The following is a 12,307-nucleotide window of genomic DNA, read 5'->3' as shown; positions in this document are numbered from 1 at the left end:
TAGGAAGCGAACTTGATACCCACCCTTTCTCTCACCCCACCGCCTCCAGCTCATCACCAAGTCCTCCCATTGCCACTTCAAGACTTTGGCCCAATTCCGATGCCTTCAAGCGACCTCCACCGCCATCACACTAGGCTGTGCCCTCCTGTCCATCCTGGCAGCCAGAGGTGTTGTTTATAAACGAATCTGATCTCGTCATTCCCCTTCCCTGTGGCACCAGGAATAAAACCCAATTTCCTCGCGCCGTATCTGGCGCAGGGTTCCTCAGCGGCGCTGCTGACATTTAGGGCCTGATCATTCTCTGGGATGGGACCGTCCTGTACATTGTAGGATATTGAGCAGCATCCTTGGCCTCCACACACTCGATGCCATTAGTACCTCTTTCCCCAGACTTGACCGTCAATCACATGTCTCTAGACATTACCAAGGGTCCCCTAGGGATGTAACAACCACTGATGTGGGCCCTGCCAGCCCCTGAGTCACTGCTCCCAGCCACCGGTCCTTTGAACTTGCCAAACTCGCGAACGGGGGAGACTTGGTGCCTGCTTCTCCCTCTGCCTGGATCGCTTTGCTTCCAGATTTTCTCCATGACTTCTGATTATTCAGATGCTGACAAACAGTACACTTCCTCATCTAAAGACCCTCTCCTCTCTATAGCTGCTTTTTCCTATCAATCACTAAATTCTGTTACTCGTCGCAAATTTTTTCTTCTCTGTTGCTGTCACTAGGCTGTTAGCTCCATGAGGGCATAGAGTGTTTTCTGTTATTCACTGCTTGCCCAGAACATTTTTGGAGCTCAGTAAATGTTAGATTAGCAAATACTGCACGTGCGGTGCCGTGGGCACGGGACAGATGCTAAAGCCCAGTTCCCACTCTCTCAGGGAACTCCTGCCTGGAATGAGTTGTCACATTCAGCAGGGCCCTGTTTGCTGAAGAAATAGAGAATGCATTTCTGGTGCATGGCCTCATTTGATCTTTAAGTTTCACGGCGAAGTGATCCCTTAACCTTGTTTTATAGACATGAAAACAGACCCAGCGAAATTAACCATATACTTGCCTTTAATAAGGGAGTGGGGAGTAGGACTTTCCAGCAAGATTTACTAGCAGGATGTGTCTCAAAGTCTGCAAAGATTGGTCACATCCAATTCTCCCGTTTCCCCGCACTGGTTCTCAGAGTGGGCCTGGACCACCAGCACCAGCGTTACCCGGGAATTTGTTAGAACTGCAGTTCCCTGGATCTGCTGAACCAAAGACTCATCAGTGTGGCCCAAAAATCTACAGTCTATCAGGCACCCCACACACACACACCAGGTGCTTCTGACTCACATCCAAGATTGAAACCTGCTGTAAACTGGAGTGACATTCTCCCAGCCACCAACACCTCCCCACCCCGCAGACAAAAAACAAAATCTGGCAGTAGGCACTCTTCATTTGCCTAATCTGGGGTCTGCAAATGAGCCTTAATGAGCTCTCAGGAACCACATCTCCATTTTTGCATGTACATATGTCTGTTTCTAGGAGAGGAGGGTCCACTGTTTCATCAGATTTTGCAGGGGCTCCCATAACCCTAAAAGCTTCAAGAACAGGTACTGCACCGTTAACCCAGAGGCAACCTGGTAGGAGTCATGCCGACTGTTTCACAAACATTGACAGATGTTTTCTTATCTCTTACCTCTAGTATTCGTACGGTGAGGACAGGAAAGTTGTTTCACGTCAGAGAGCAAAGTCAAGGGGTATGTGGCTCCACGATTAACATTCATTCTTCACTTTTATCTAATCGCTGGATCAGAACTAATATTTCCTAGTATTTCTTGGGTGCCAGCGTTGTGTCCGGCATAGAACATTACTTCTTCTAATCCTTACCATTGCCTTTTGAAATAGGCATTAACCTTTCGCATGTCACTAAAAAGCTAATTGAGAGAAGTCAAGTAGCCTGAACAAAGACAAGAGTTGCAGCTAGGTTTAGAACTCAGATCACCTGATTTTTTATCCAGCGTTCTATCCGATAGGACTTTTTAAATGCAGAGTGGCATAGGAAGCAAACTTACTTTGTTTACGTGACACAGTGCAGCAGGAAACTTCCTTTCACCTGCATGTGCCTAAAAGGCATGAAGAAAAAAATATTTTGTCAGCTCAAATGTTTTCCCTATTGACATTGTGTTATTTCAGAAGTGGTGTCAGCATTGCTAAATAATCAAGTGACTGGTTTCTAACTTTTTTTTTTTTTTGGCCTCTGGCCTCTCAAATAATAAGTAATCTGTAAATAAGTAACATATACACAGAGGGGATGTGATATGAATCATTATCCTGTGAGTCTTTTTAAACTTTTTATTTTGACATAATTATAGATTCACAGCACGCTGCAAAACAGTGCCGAGATGTCCCAGGTCCCTCTCACCCAGCTTCCCCCATTGCTGACCTCTGACAGAACCAGAGGATAATATCAAAAGAGGAAAATGGGCTTCCCTGGTGGTACAGTGGTTAAGAATCTGCCTGCCAAGGCAGTCTGGTCCAGGAAGATCCCCCATGCTGTGGAGCAACAAGCCCATGCGCCAACAACTACTGAGCCTGCGCTCTAGAGCCCACGAGACACAGCTACTGAGCCCGCGTGCCACAACTACTGAAGCCGGTGTGCCTGGAGCTGGTGCTCCACAAGAAAAGCCACGGCAATGAGAAGCTCATTCACTGAAATGAAGAGTAGCCCCCGCTCACCACAACTAGAGAAAGCCTGCACGCAGGAACAAAGACCCAATGCAGCCAAAAATAAAATTAATTAAGTAATTTTTTTTTTTTTTTTTTTTTTGCGGTATGCGGGCCTCTCACTGCTGTGGCCTCTCCCGTTGTGGAGCACAGGCTCCGGACGCGCAGGCCCAGTGGCCATGGCTCATGGGCTTAGTTGCTCCGCGGCATGTGGGATCTTCCCGGACCAGGGCACGAACCCGTGACCCCTGCATCAGCAGGCGGATTCTCAACCACTGCGCCACCAGGGAAGCCCTAAGTAATTATTTTTTAAAAAAGAGGAAGATGACATAGATGCCGTCCACCTGCCTAATTCAGATTTCACCTTTACATTTTTAGTGTTGCACGTTAGGAAACTGTTTTCATCAGGTGTTTATTAGCATTGATAGGATTAAGATTTTGTGACTCTCTCTCTAGGACCACCTGTATTTTTCATCTGGGACAAGTCGCTTGATGAAGCATCCTTGCAAGAAAAACATAGCCCTGTATCTAGGGTAAGATACCGCTACTTTTTAAAATTATTATTAAAACATTACATTTGCCCTCATTCTTCGATTCCAAAAACATTAAAAGAGACGGTTCTGTCCTGTGTTGCTAGATGCTTGCCTACAGGGAGTCCACAGCTGGGATAGAGTTAGGGAAAGAGAGGTGAAGAGACACACAAGTAGCTAAAATAATTACGTGTAGCTTGTCACAGATGCTTGACATAAGGCAGTTATGAATGGTGCCATTCACAGTAGCAACAAAAACTTTATTTTTAAATATCTATTTATTTACTTTTTGGCTGCGTCAGGTCTTAGTTGTGGCACACGGGCTCTTCATTGTGGTGTGCAGGCTTCTCTCTAGTTGTGGCACATGGGCTCTCGAGTTGGGGCATGTGGGCTCTCGAGTTGGGGCACGTAGGCTTAGTTTCCCCACAGCAGGTGGGATCTTAGTTCCCGACCAGGGATCAAACCAGTGTCCCTGCACTGCAAGATGGATTCTTAACCACTGGACCACCAAGGAAGTCCCCCAAACTTTAAAATACATAGGAATTAACTCAGTAACTCCCATCTGCATCAAACCATAAAATTCTTCTGGAGGGGGTGAGAGAAGGAGATCTGGATAAGGAAGCAATATACCATGTTCATGGATGGCCTTTTGCTTCTTAAAAGTTCCCTGCATAAGGGAACATACTGTTTCTTTTTTACATACACATTCCTGGTCTGAAAGCCTTTACTTTAGTGGAATCAGAATGAGATAAAGGACAAAACTGAAGTTAGCCCTGAGCAAAACAAGCTGTCACTTAATGTACATTTTATATAATTTTATTTTTGACATGGTCACACTTTTCAAATAATGTTATTTCAAGAAGTCAAATATCCAGGCTATAGAGGATTACTCACACAAAAATAGATGATCGGGGCTTCCCTGGTGGTGCAGTGGTTGAGAATCTGCCTGCTAATGCAGGGGAAACGGGTTCGAGCCCTGGTCTGGGAGGATCCGACGTGCCGCGGAGCAACTGGGCCCGTGAGCCACAACTACTGAGCCTGCGCGTCTGGAGCCTGTGCTCCGCAACAAGAGAGGCCGCGACAGTGAGAGGCCCGCGCACCACGATGAAGAGTGGCCCCCGCTTGCCATAACTGGAGAAAGCCCTGGCACAGAAACGAAGACCCAACACAGCAATAATTAATTAATAAACTCCTACCCCCAACATCAAAAATAAATAAATAAATAGATGATAGATAGATAGATAGAGGCAAAATGGTTCCTTGTTAAGAAAAGAATTTCATTTGAATAGAACATTTTTATATTTTTTTATTTTATTTTTTTTGCGGTATGCGGGCCTCTCACTGTTGTGGCCTCTCCCGCTGTGGAGCACAGGCTCCGGACGCGCAGGCCCAGCGGCCATGGCTCACGGGCTTAGTTGCTCCGCGGCATGTGGGATCTTCCCGGACCAGGGCACGAACCCGTGTCTCCTGCATCGGCAGGCGGATTCCCAACCACTGCGCCACCAGGGAAGCCCAGAATAGAACATTTTTAGAATGCCTGCCGTTGTCTTTTTTCCTTTCTTGTGTGAAATTGTCCTAATTGAACCCTTTTATTGTTTATTTCAGAAGACAAGTTTTTCTCACGAAGAACAGCTTTGAGAGTAGTCTCCTTCCATTTTCCATCCCTACGTCAATGCAGGTAATTATTTTGCTGAACGATCTGAGGGATGCTTGAAATAAGTAATACTTAGGGTTAGATATAGTTCAGAAAACACCACGCCAGTCTGTTTTTGTTAGTTTGGGGGCTTATTTTACGATGTACCTCTTAAAGACATTGAGAGCAATTTCTAAGCCAAAAGAAGGCTTGATTCTATTCTGCCATTACTACCAAAACAGGTGCTTTTCTTCCCCCTGAAAAAAGAACCAGAATTCTTGCAAGAGCTCCTTATAATTGGTTGTGTGATAGATTACATACACTGATTTCAGGGCCTCCCCAAATGGACCTCAACCAAAACAGAAAAACCTGCACCCTCTCAGGAACTATCTTGAGAAATTTGACAGTTAGTACCTATGCTCCAGAAGGTTCCGCCATCTGCTAAAATACCAGTTTCTCTCATAAGTGACACATTTATCAGTTATGCTTATCATTCGTCATCTGTGCTGTAGCCTTTATCCTCAGAGAAGATTTTTAAAAAATATTTATTTATGTAGGCTGTGCTGGGTCTTAGTTGCAGCACTTGGGATCTTCGTTGTGGCATGCAGATTTCTTAGTTGTGGCATGCAGGATCTAGTTCCCCGACCAGGGATCGAACCCAGGCCCCCTGCATTGGGAGCGTGGAGTCTTTGCCAGTGGACCGCCGGGGAAGTGCCTATCCTCAGAGAAGGTTTTGACACAGGAGAAGGAGAGGGAGCGAATTTAGCTATCTGAGGGCACCAAACACCACTTTCGACCTCCCAGTTTTGCTTTCAGCTAATCCCCAAGATACATAGTTGCCAATATCTAGGACCCAAAGAACTCTTGCTGGAATGAATGTTCCATGGATGCGTGTCTAGAAGTACTGCTTTCTGAATCGATGTCCGAAGAGATGTACATACTGATATCATATATGTCATTATTCTTAGGCTGGCATACCAGAAGTAACATCAGCACATTTTGCTGGTTCAGTGTTGCTGTTAGTAGTGAATCAAAAAGTCTATGTTTATGATTATGAAGCCAATTCCTGGAATGCATCTACAGGTATGTGTATTTTGTATTTTTTAATCTTGTTTGCATTTGACCAACATCAGAGAAAAGGCTCAGAGGTACAGACGATGCAACTACTTGCATGTCAGCCCCTGGACATTTTTTAAAAATATTTACTTATTGGGCTTCCCCGGTGGCGCAGTGGTTGAGAGTCCGCCTGCAGATGCAGGGGACACGGGTTCGTGCCCCGGTCCGGGAAGATCCCACGTGCCGCGGAGCGGCTGGGCTCGTGAGCCATGGCCGCTGAGCCTGCGCGTCTGGAGCCTGTGCTCCGCAACGGGAGAGGCCACGACAGTGAGAGGCCCGCATACCGCAAAAAAAAAAAAAAAAAAAAAAAAAAAAAAATTTACTTATTTATTTGGCTGCGTCAGGTCTTAGTTGCAGCACGTGGGGTCTTTGTTGCCGCGCATGGGATCTTCATTGAGGCGAGTGGGATCTTTAGTTTCTGGCATGCAGGATCTTTTAGTTGCGGCATGCGAACTCTTAGTTGCAGCATGTGGGCTCTTAGTTGTGGCATGTGGGATCTAGTTCCCTGACCAGGGATCGAACCTGGGCCCCCTGCATTGGGAGCATGGAGTCTTAGCCACTGGACCACCAGGGAAGTCCCAGCCCCTGGACATTACATCGTCTGTTTTGGTTTTTTTCTCTGCTGCACCAAGTGGCTTGCAGGATCTTAATTCCCCAAGCAGGGATTGAACCTGGGCCCCGGCAGTGAAAGCATTGAGTCCTAACCACTGGACCACCAGGGAATTCCCTACATTGTCCTTTAAAATTCAATAAAAATTGGCCTGAACCCCCATCCCACAGGGTGGGGACTGAGTGGTTCCATCGAGGATCGTGGTAAACACAGCATGAATAGGCCACAGAGAATGGGTAACCCAAGTAAAGCTGGGCTGCCTGGGAGCCAGTTGTTTTTTTGTTGTGTTTTTTTTTTTAAATATTCATTTATTTATTTGACTGAGCCAGGTTTCAGTTTGACATTCAGGATCTTTTAGTTGCGGCACATGGACTCTTAGTTGCAATGCAGGATCTAGTTCTCTGACCAGGGATCAAACCCCAGCCCCCTGCATTGGGAGCGCAGAGTCTTAACTGCTGGACCACAAGGGAAGTCCCGGGGCGGCCAGCGGTCTTATAACCATCTCATCAACTGGTCATATCCAACCCAAACACGCATCTGCCTCCAAAACATCAGCTGACCTACTCTTTACAGATCTCCCCACCCACAGCTACACTGCCTAAAATCCCTCCCTCCTCTCCACCTTCCTCTCTCTTCCTCCAAAATTCACCCATGTTGGTGGGCTTTTCCTTCACGCCCCAGTCCTCGCCCAGTGCCCCTCCTGATCTTCCAGTTCAATCCTTTTCTCTCTCACAATTCAAGGCTCTTTTCCCTTTCGGGGAGTGGGGAGGGGCATACAATCCACATACAATTCACCATTTTAACCATTTTAAGGTGTACAGTGCAATGGCGTTTAGTACATCCACAATGTTGTGCAAAAGTCACCACTGTTGAGTACCAGAACATTTTCATCCCCCCCAAAAGAAACCCCGTCCCCCTTCACGGTCACTCCCCCTCCCCCTCCCCCTCCCCCAGCCCCTGGCAACCACTCACCCGCTCTCCATCTTTGTGGATTTGCCTGTCCTGGATGTTTCATATAAATGGGATCACACAACATGTGGCCCTTGTCACCTGGGTTCTCTCACTGAGCATCATGTTTCTGAGGTTCACCCATGTTGTAGTATGTGTTAGGAGGTCATTCCTTCTTATGGCTGAGTAATACTCCATTGTATGGATTGACCACTTCTGTGTATCCGTTCATCATCTGGTGGACATTGAGGTCGTTTCCCCCTTTTGGCCATGGTGAATAGTGCCGCTGTGAACATCTGTGTACAAGTTTTTGTGTGGATACATGTTTTCAATTCTCTTGGGTAGATACCTAGGAGTGGAATTGCTGGGTCAGACGGAAACTCTATCTTTAACTTATGAGGGAACCATCAGGGCTCCTTGTAACGTTAAGTCAGTCTACTCTCTGTCCTTCCTCTTCTCCCCATCAATTTGTTTAATAGCATCCCAACAGCTAACTCCCCATCCTCCTCCCCAGCCCTGCACCCACAGTTCTACTTTGTCTCTATGAATGTGTCTCCTCTAGGCACCTCAGATGAGTGGTACCATACAGTATTGGGGTCATACTGCACTGAGCATAATGTCCTCAAGGTTCATCCATGTTGTAACGTGTGTCAGAATTTCCTTCCTTTTGGGGGCTTCCCTGATGGCTCAGTGGTTAGGAATCTGCCTGCCAATGCAGGGGACATGGGTTCCATCCCTGATCCGGGAAGATCCCACATGCCGTGGAGCAACTGAGCCCACGCGCCACAACTACTGAGCCTGCGCTCTAGAGCCCGTGCTCTGCAACAAGAGAAGCCACCGCAATGAGAAGCCCACACACCGCAACGAAGAGTAGCCCCTGCCCGCCGCAACTAGAGAAAGCCCGCGCGCAGCAACCAATGCAGCCAAAAATAAATAAAATAAAATAAATAAATTTATATATAAAAAAGAATTTCCGGGCTTCCCTGGTGGCGCAGTGGTTGAGAGTCCGCCTGCCGATGCAGGGGACACGGGTTCGTGCCCCGGTCCGGGAAGATCCCACATGCCGCGGAGCGGCTGGGCCTGTGAGCCATGGCCGCTGAGCCTGTGCGTTCGGAGCCTGTGCTCCGCAACGGAAGAGGCCACAACAGTGACAGGCCCACGTACCGCAAAAAAAAAAAAAAAAAAAAGAATAAAAAAGAATTTCCTTCCTTTTTAATGCTGAATAGTATTCTGTTGTATGAATGGACCACATTTTCTTATCCATTTATCTGTCAGTGGACGCTCGGCTGCTTCCATGTTTTAGCTATTGTGAATAATGCCAGTTTGAACATGTGTATACAGATGTCTCCTTGAGTCCCTGCTGTTGATTTTTGGTGGGTGTGTAGCCAGAAGTGGAATTGCTGGATCATATTTTCCATTTTGTGAGGAACCTCCACACTGTTTTCCACACTGACTGAACCATGTTACATTCCCACCACCAGTGCATTAAGGGTTCCAATTTTTTTACATTGTCACTGAAGCTTGTTTTCCGTTTCTGGCATAGTAGCCAGCCTAATGGGTGGGGGACAGTATCTCACTGTGGTTTTGCTTTGCATTTCCCTAATGATTAGTGATGTTGAGCATCTTTTCATGTGCTTGTTGGCCACGTGTGTATTTTCTTTGGAGCAGAAGCTTCTCCTTTTAAAACAGAATCAAAGAATGCCTTGCTAAGCGAAGGGCACCCTTCCTGAAATTTTGGCAGAGTCCTAAAAGAGTTTCTGCCAAACCAGTGGGTTTTTTTTTTTTTAATATATTTTCCCCCCGCTCTGCATGGCTTGTGGGCTCTTTTTTTTTTTTTTAAGTTTTATCTTTTCTCTCTCTCTCTCTTTAAAAATTTTATTTATTTATTATTTATTTTTGGCTGCATTGGGTCTTCGTTGCTGTGCACGGACTTTCTCTAGTTGCAGCGAGCGGGGGCTACTCTTCATTGCAGTGCGTGGGCTTCTCATTGCGGTGGCTTCTCTTGTTGCGGAGCACGGGCTCTAGAGCACAGGTTCAGTAGTTGTGGCGCACGGGCTTAGTTGCTCTGCGGCAGGTGGGATCTTTCTGGACCAGGGATCGAACCCGTGTCCCCTGCATTGTCAGGCAGATTCCTAACCACTGCACCACCAAGGAAGACCCCAAACCAGTGGTTCTTAACCAGGGACAATTATGCCCCTCACCCGCCAGATGACACTTGGCAACGTCTGAAGACATTTTTGGTTGTCAAGACTAGAGGAGAAGGACTTCCCTGGCGGTCCAGTGGGTAAGACTCCAAGCTCCCAATGCAGGGAGCCCAGGTTCAATCCCGGTCGGGGAACTAGAGCCCACACGCATGCCACAACTAAAAGAGTTCATATGCTGCAACTGAGAGTTTACATGCCACAACTAAGATCCCTCATGCCGCAACTAAGACCCGGCAGAGCCCAAATGAATAAATTCTATTTGGAAAAAAAAAAAAAAGACTCTGTGCTTTCACTGCAGGGGCCACGGGTTCAATCCCTGGTCAGGAACTAAGATCCTACATGCCATAAATAAAAAAAAATTTTTTAATTAAAAAAAAAGGATGCTTTGTGATCTAAAGCTTAAGAAAACCTTAAGAAAAAAAAAGACTGGAGTAGAGTTCCACTGGTTAAATAAATCATTATATAACTAATTTAATAAGTTAAATAAGTCAGTAGAAGCAGGGATGCTGCAAAACATCCTACAGTGCCCAGGAGCCCCTTCAATTGAGAAAAATCTGGCCCCAGATGTCAGTGTGGAGGGTGAGAAGCCCTGCTCTGACCTCTCTGAACATTCAGGGTACTCAGAGAGCATTTCAATTCCCTTTTCCCTTCAGGTGTAGAACACCCTGTTTCACATATTTCTGGTGACAACTGTTGTTACAGTGGAAATTCCTTTTGCATGGTGAGTACCGTGTGTTGTATGTCATTTTTCACTCTGCTGTGAGCTAATTATGCATGGAAACAAAGACAGTGTAGGGACTTCCCTGGCGGTCCAGCGGTTAGGACTCCATGCTTCCACTGCACGGGGCACGGGTTTGATCCCTGGTCAGGGAACTAAGATCCCGCGTGCCATGCAGTGCAGCCAAAAAAAAAAAAGACAGTGTAAGCCTTGAGGGCTGGGACAGTGATACTCAGGACTCAGGCCATGCTATCTCCCCGAGTTCAGAAGAGGACTGAGAGCCCGTGGGAGGGCTCTGGAGCTCCTCCGATCATCTGGCTGACACACTGAATATATCCATCTATCTTCTTTTTTTAAAACCTGTTATTTTGAAATCATTATAGATGTACAGGAGGTTGAAAAAATAATACAGAGTCCCATGTATCCCTCACCCAGTTTCCCCCAGCGGTGACACCTTACAGTAACTATAGTGATACAAACAGGAAATTGACATGGATACAACTGCCTGAAGTCAGAGAACCGCTATTGCCATCAAAACACTGAACTGGGGCTTCCCTGGTGGCGCAGTGGTTGAGAATCCGCCTGCCGATGCAGGGGACGCGGGTTCTTGCCCCGGTCTGGGAAGATCCCACATGCCGCGGAGCGGCTGGGCCCGTGAGCCGTGGCCGCTGAGCCTGCGCGTCCGGAGCCTGTGCTCCGCGCAACAGGAGAGGCCACAACAGTGAGAGGCCCGCGTACCATAAAAAAAAAAAAAAAAAACCACTGAACTGTTTCCTGGCCCCAAAACTCTCCATACCTCTCTGTGCCCTGCCCTAACCCCTGGCAACCACTAACGTGTTCTCCATCTCTCTAATTTTATCATATCAAGAACGTTGTATAAACGGGGTCATTCAATATGAAACCTTTGGGGACTAGCTTTTCTCAGCAAAATTCTCAGGAGACTCATCGATTTGTCGTGTGTATGTCTCGTCTGTTCTTTTCCACAGTGGCGGGTGTACCAGAATCGGGTTGTTTCCATTGTGGGGCTGGTGCAAATAAAGCCACTATAAATGTTCACGTACAGGTTTTTGTGTGGACATAAGTTTTCATTTCTCTGGGATAAACGCCCAGGCATGTAATCACTGGCATCTGTCCTCCCTGCTTTTTAAATTGAGATGTAACTGACCTACCACACTGTGTAAATTTAAGGTGTACAGTGTGTTCATTTGCTACATTTACATGTTGCAGTACGATTACCATCCTGTCACGTCACCGAATTATCGTTGCTTTTCTGCTGTGGAAACAAGATCTAGTTTCTTAGGAACTTTGAAGTTTCTAATACGGTATTGTTGTCTGTGATCAGTATGCTATGCATTAGACCTCCAGAACTGATTTATGTGTTTAAAGAACTTCTCCCCAGCCGCCCCCACCACCTTCTATCTCCTTTTAAAGAGACTGTTTTATGTGTGTGTTCTTCCAGGATATAAGTAACTCAGTTTTTGCTTATTTGCATGGAGATCAGATATCTCAGGCCAACATCTATTACTCAAATACCCGGGGATACAGATTTCAGAAGTATTCCCAGGAAGGACAGGTATGTTCAATTTGGTAAGGAAATGAACAAACAGAAAAATGTGTCCTGTGGGATAGGAGTAATTGGCTGTCCGTGACGAGCAAGGACTTTTCTCTCTGGACGAGTCCAGCCGGATGGGAGGGTAGGGAAGAATTTCAGGTCAGAGCAGCTGGCTAGGGAGATTAGGAAGTTAGGAAAGGAGACAGCACGGTTCATGGAAAAAGCTGGTGCCATAGTAAACGCTGCACATGGATTGCGACAGCAGGTACCACCAGCATCCCCATTTTACAGATGAG

The 12,307-nt window shown here is 46.6% G+C and overlaps 1 protein-coding gene across 1 annotated transcript in view; it reads left to right on the top strand.

The window, feature by feature from the left end:
* The first annotated feature begins 1,108 nt into the window (after positions 1-1,108).
* CATSPERD (cation channel sperm associated auxiliary subunit delta) overlaps positions 1,109-12,307 on the top strand; it is a 40,729-nt gene continuing 29,530 nt past the window's right edge. Inside the window, exons 1-8 of the mRNA XM_067033325.1 lie at positions 1,109-1,120; positions 1,519-1,586; positions 1,679-1,733; positions 3,157-3,233; positions 4,836-4,908; positions 5,832-5,946; positions 10,395-10,462; positions 11,919-12,032. Coding sequence (XP_066889426.1) covers positions 1,109-1,120; positions 1,519-1,586; positions 1,679-1,733; positions 3,157-3,233; positions 4,836-4,908; positions 5,832-5,946; positions 10,395-10,462; positions 11,919-12,032 — 582 coding nt within the window. The remainder of the gene's footprint in view (positions 1,121-1,518; positions 1,587-1,678; positions 1,734-3,156; positions 3,234-4,835; positions 4,909-5,831; positions 5,947-10,394; positions 10,463-11,918; positions 12,033-12,307) is intronic.

Source organism: Kogia breviceps, chromosome 4 (genome assembly GCF_026419965.1).
Source record: "Kogia breviceps isolate mKogBre1 chromosome 4, mKogBre1 haplotype 1, whole genome shotgun sequence".
Classification (NCBI taxonomy): Eukaryota; Metazoa; Chordata; class Mammalia; order Artiodactyla; family Physeteridae; genus Kogia; species Kogia breviceps.
The sequence above is the reverse complement of the archived record's forward strand: the minus strand, read 5'-3'. Positions and strand labels throughout refer to the sequence as shown.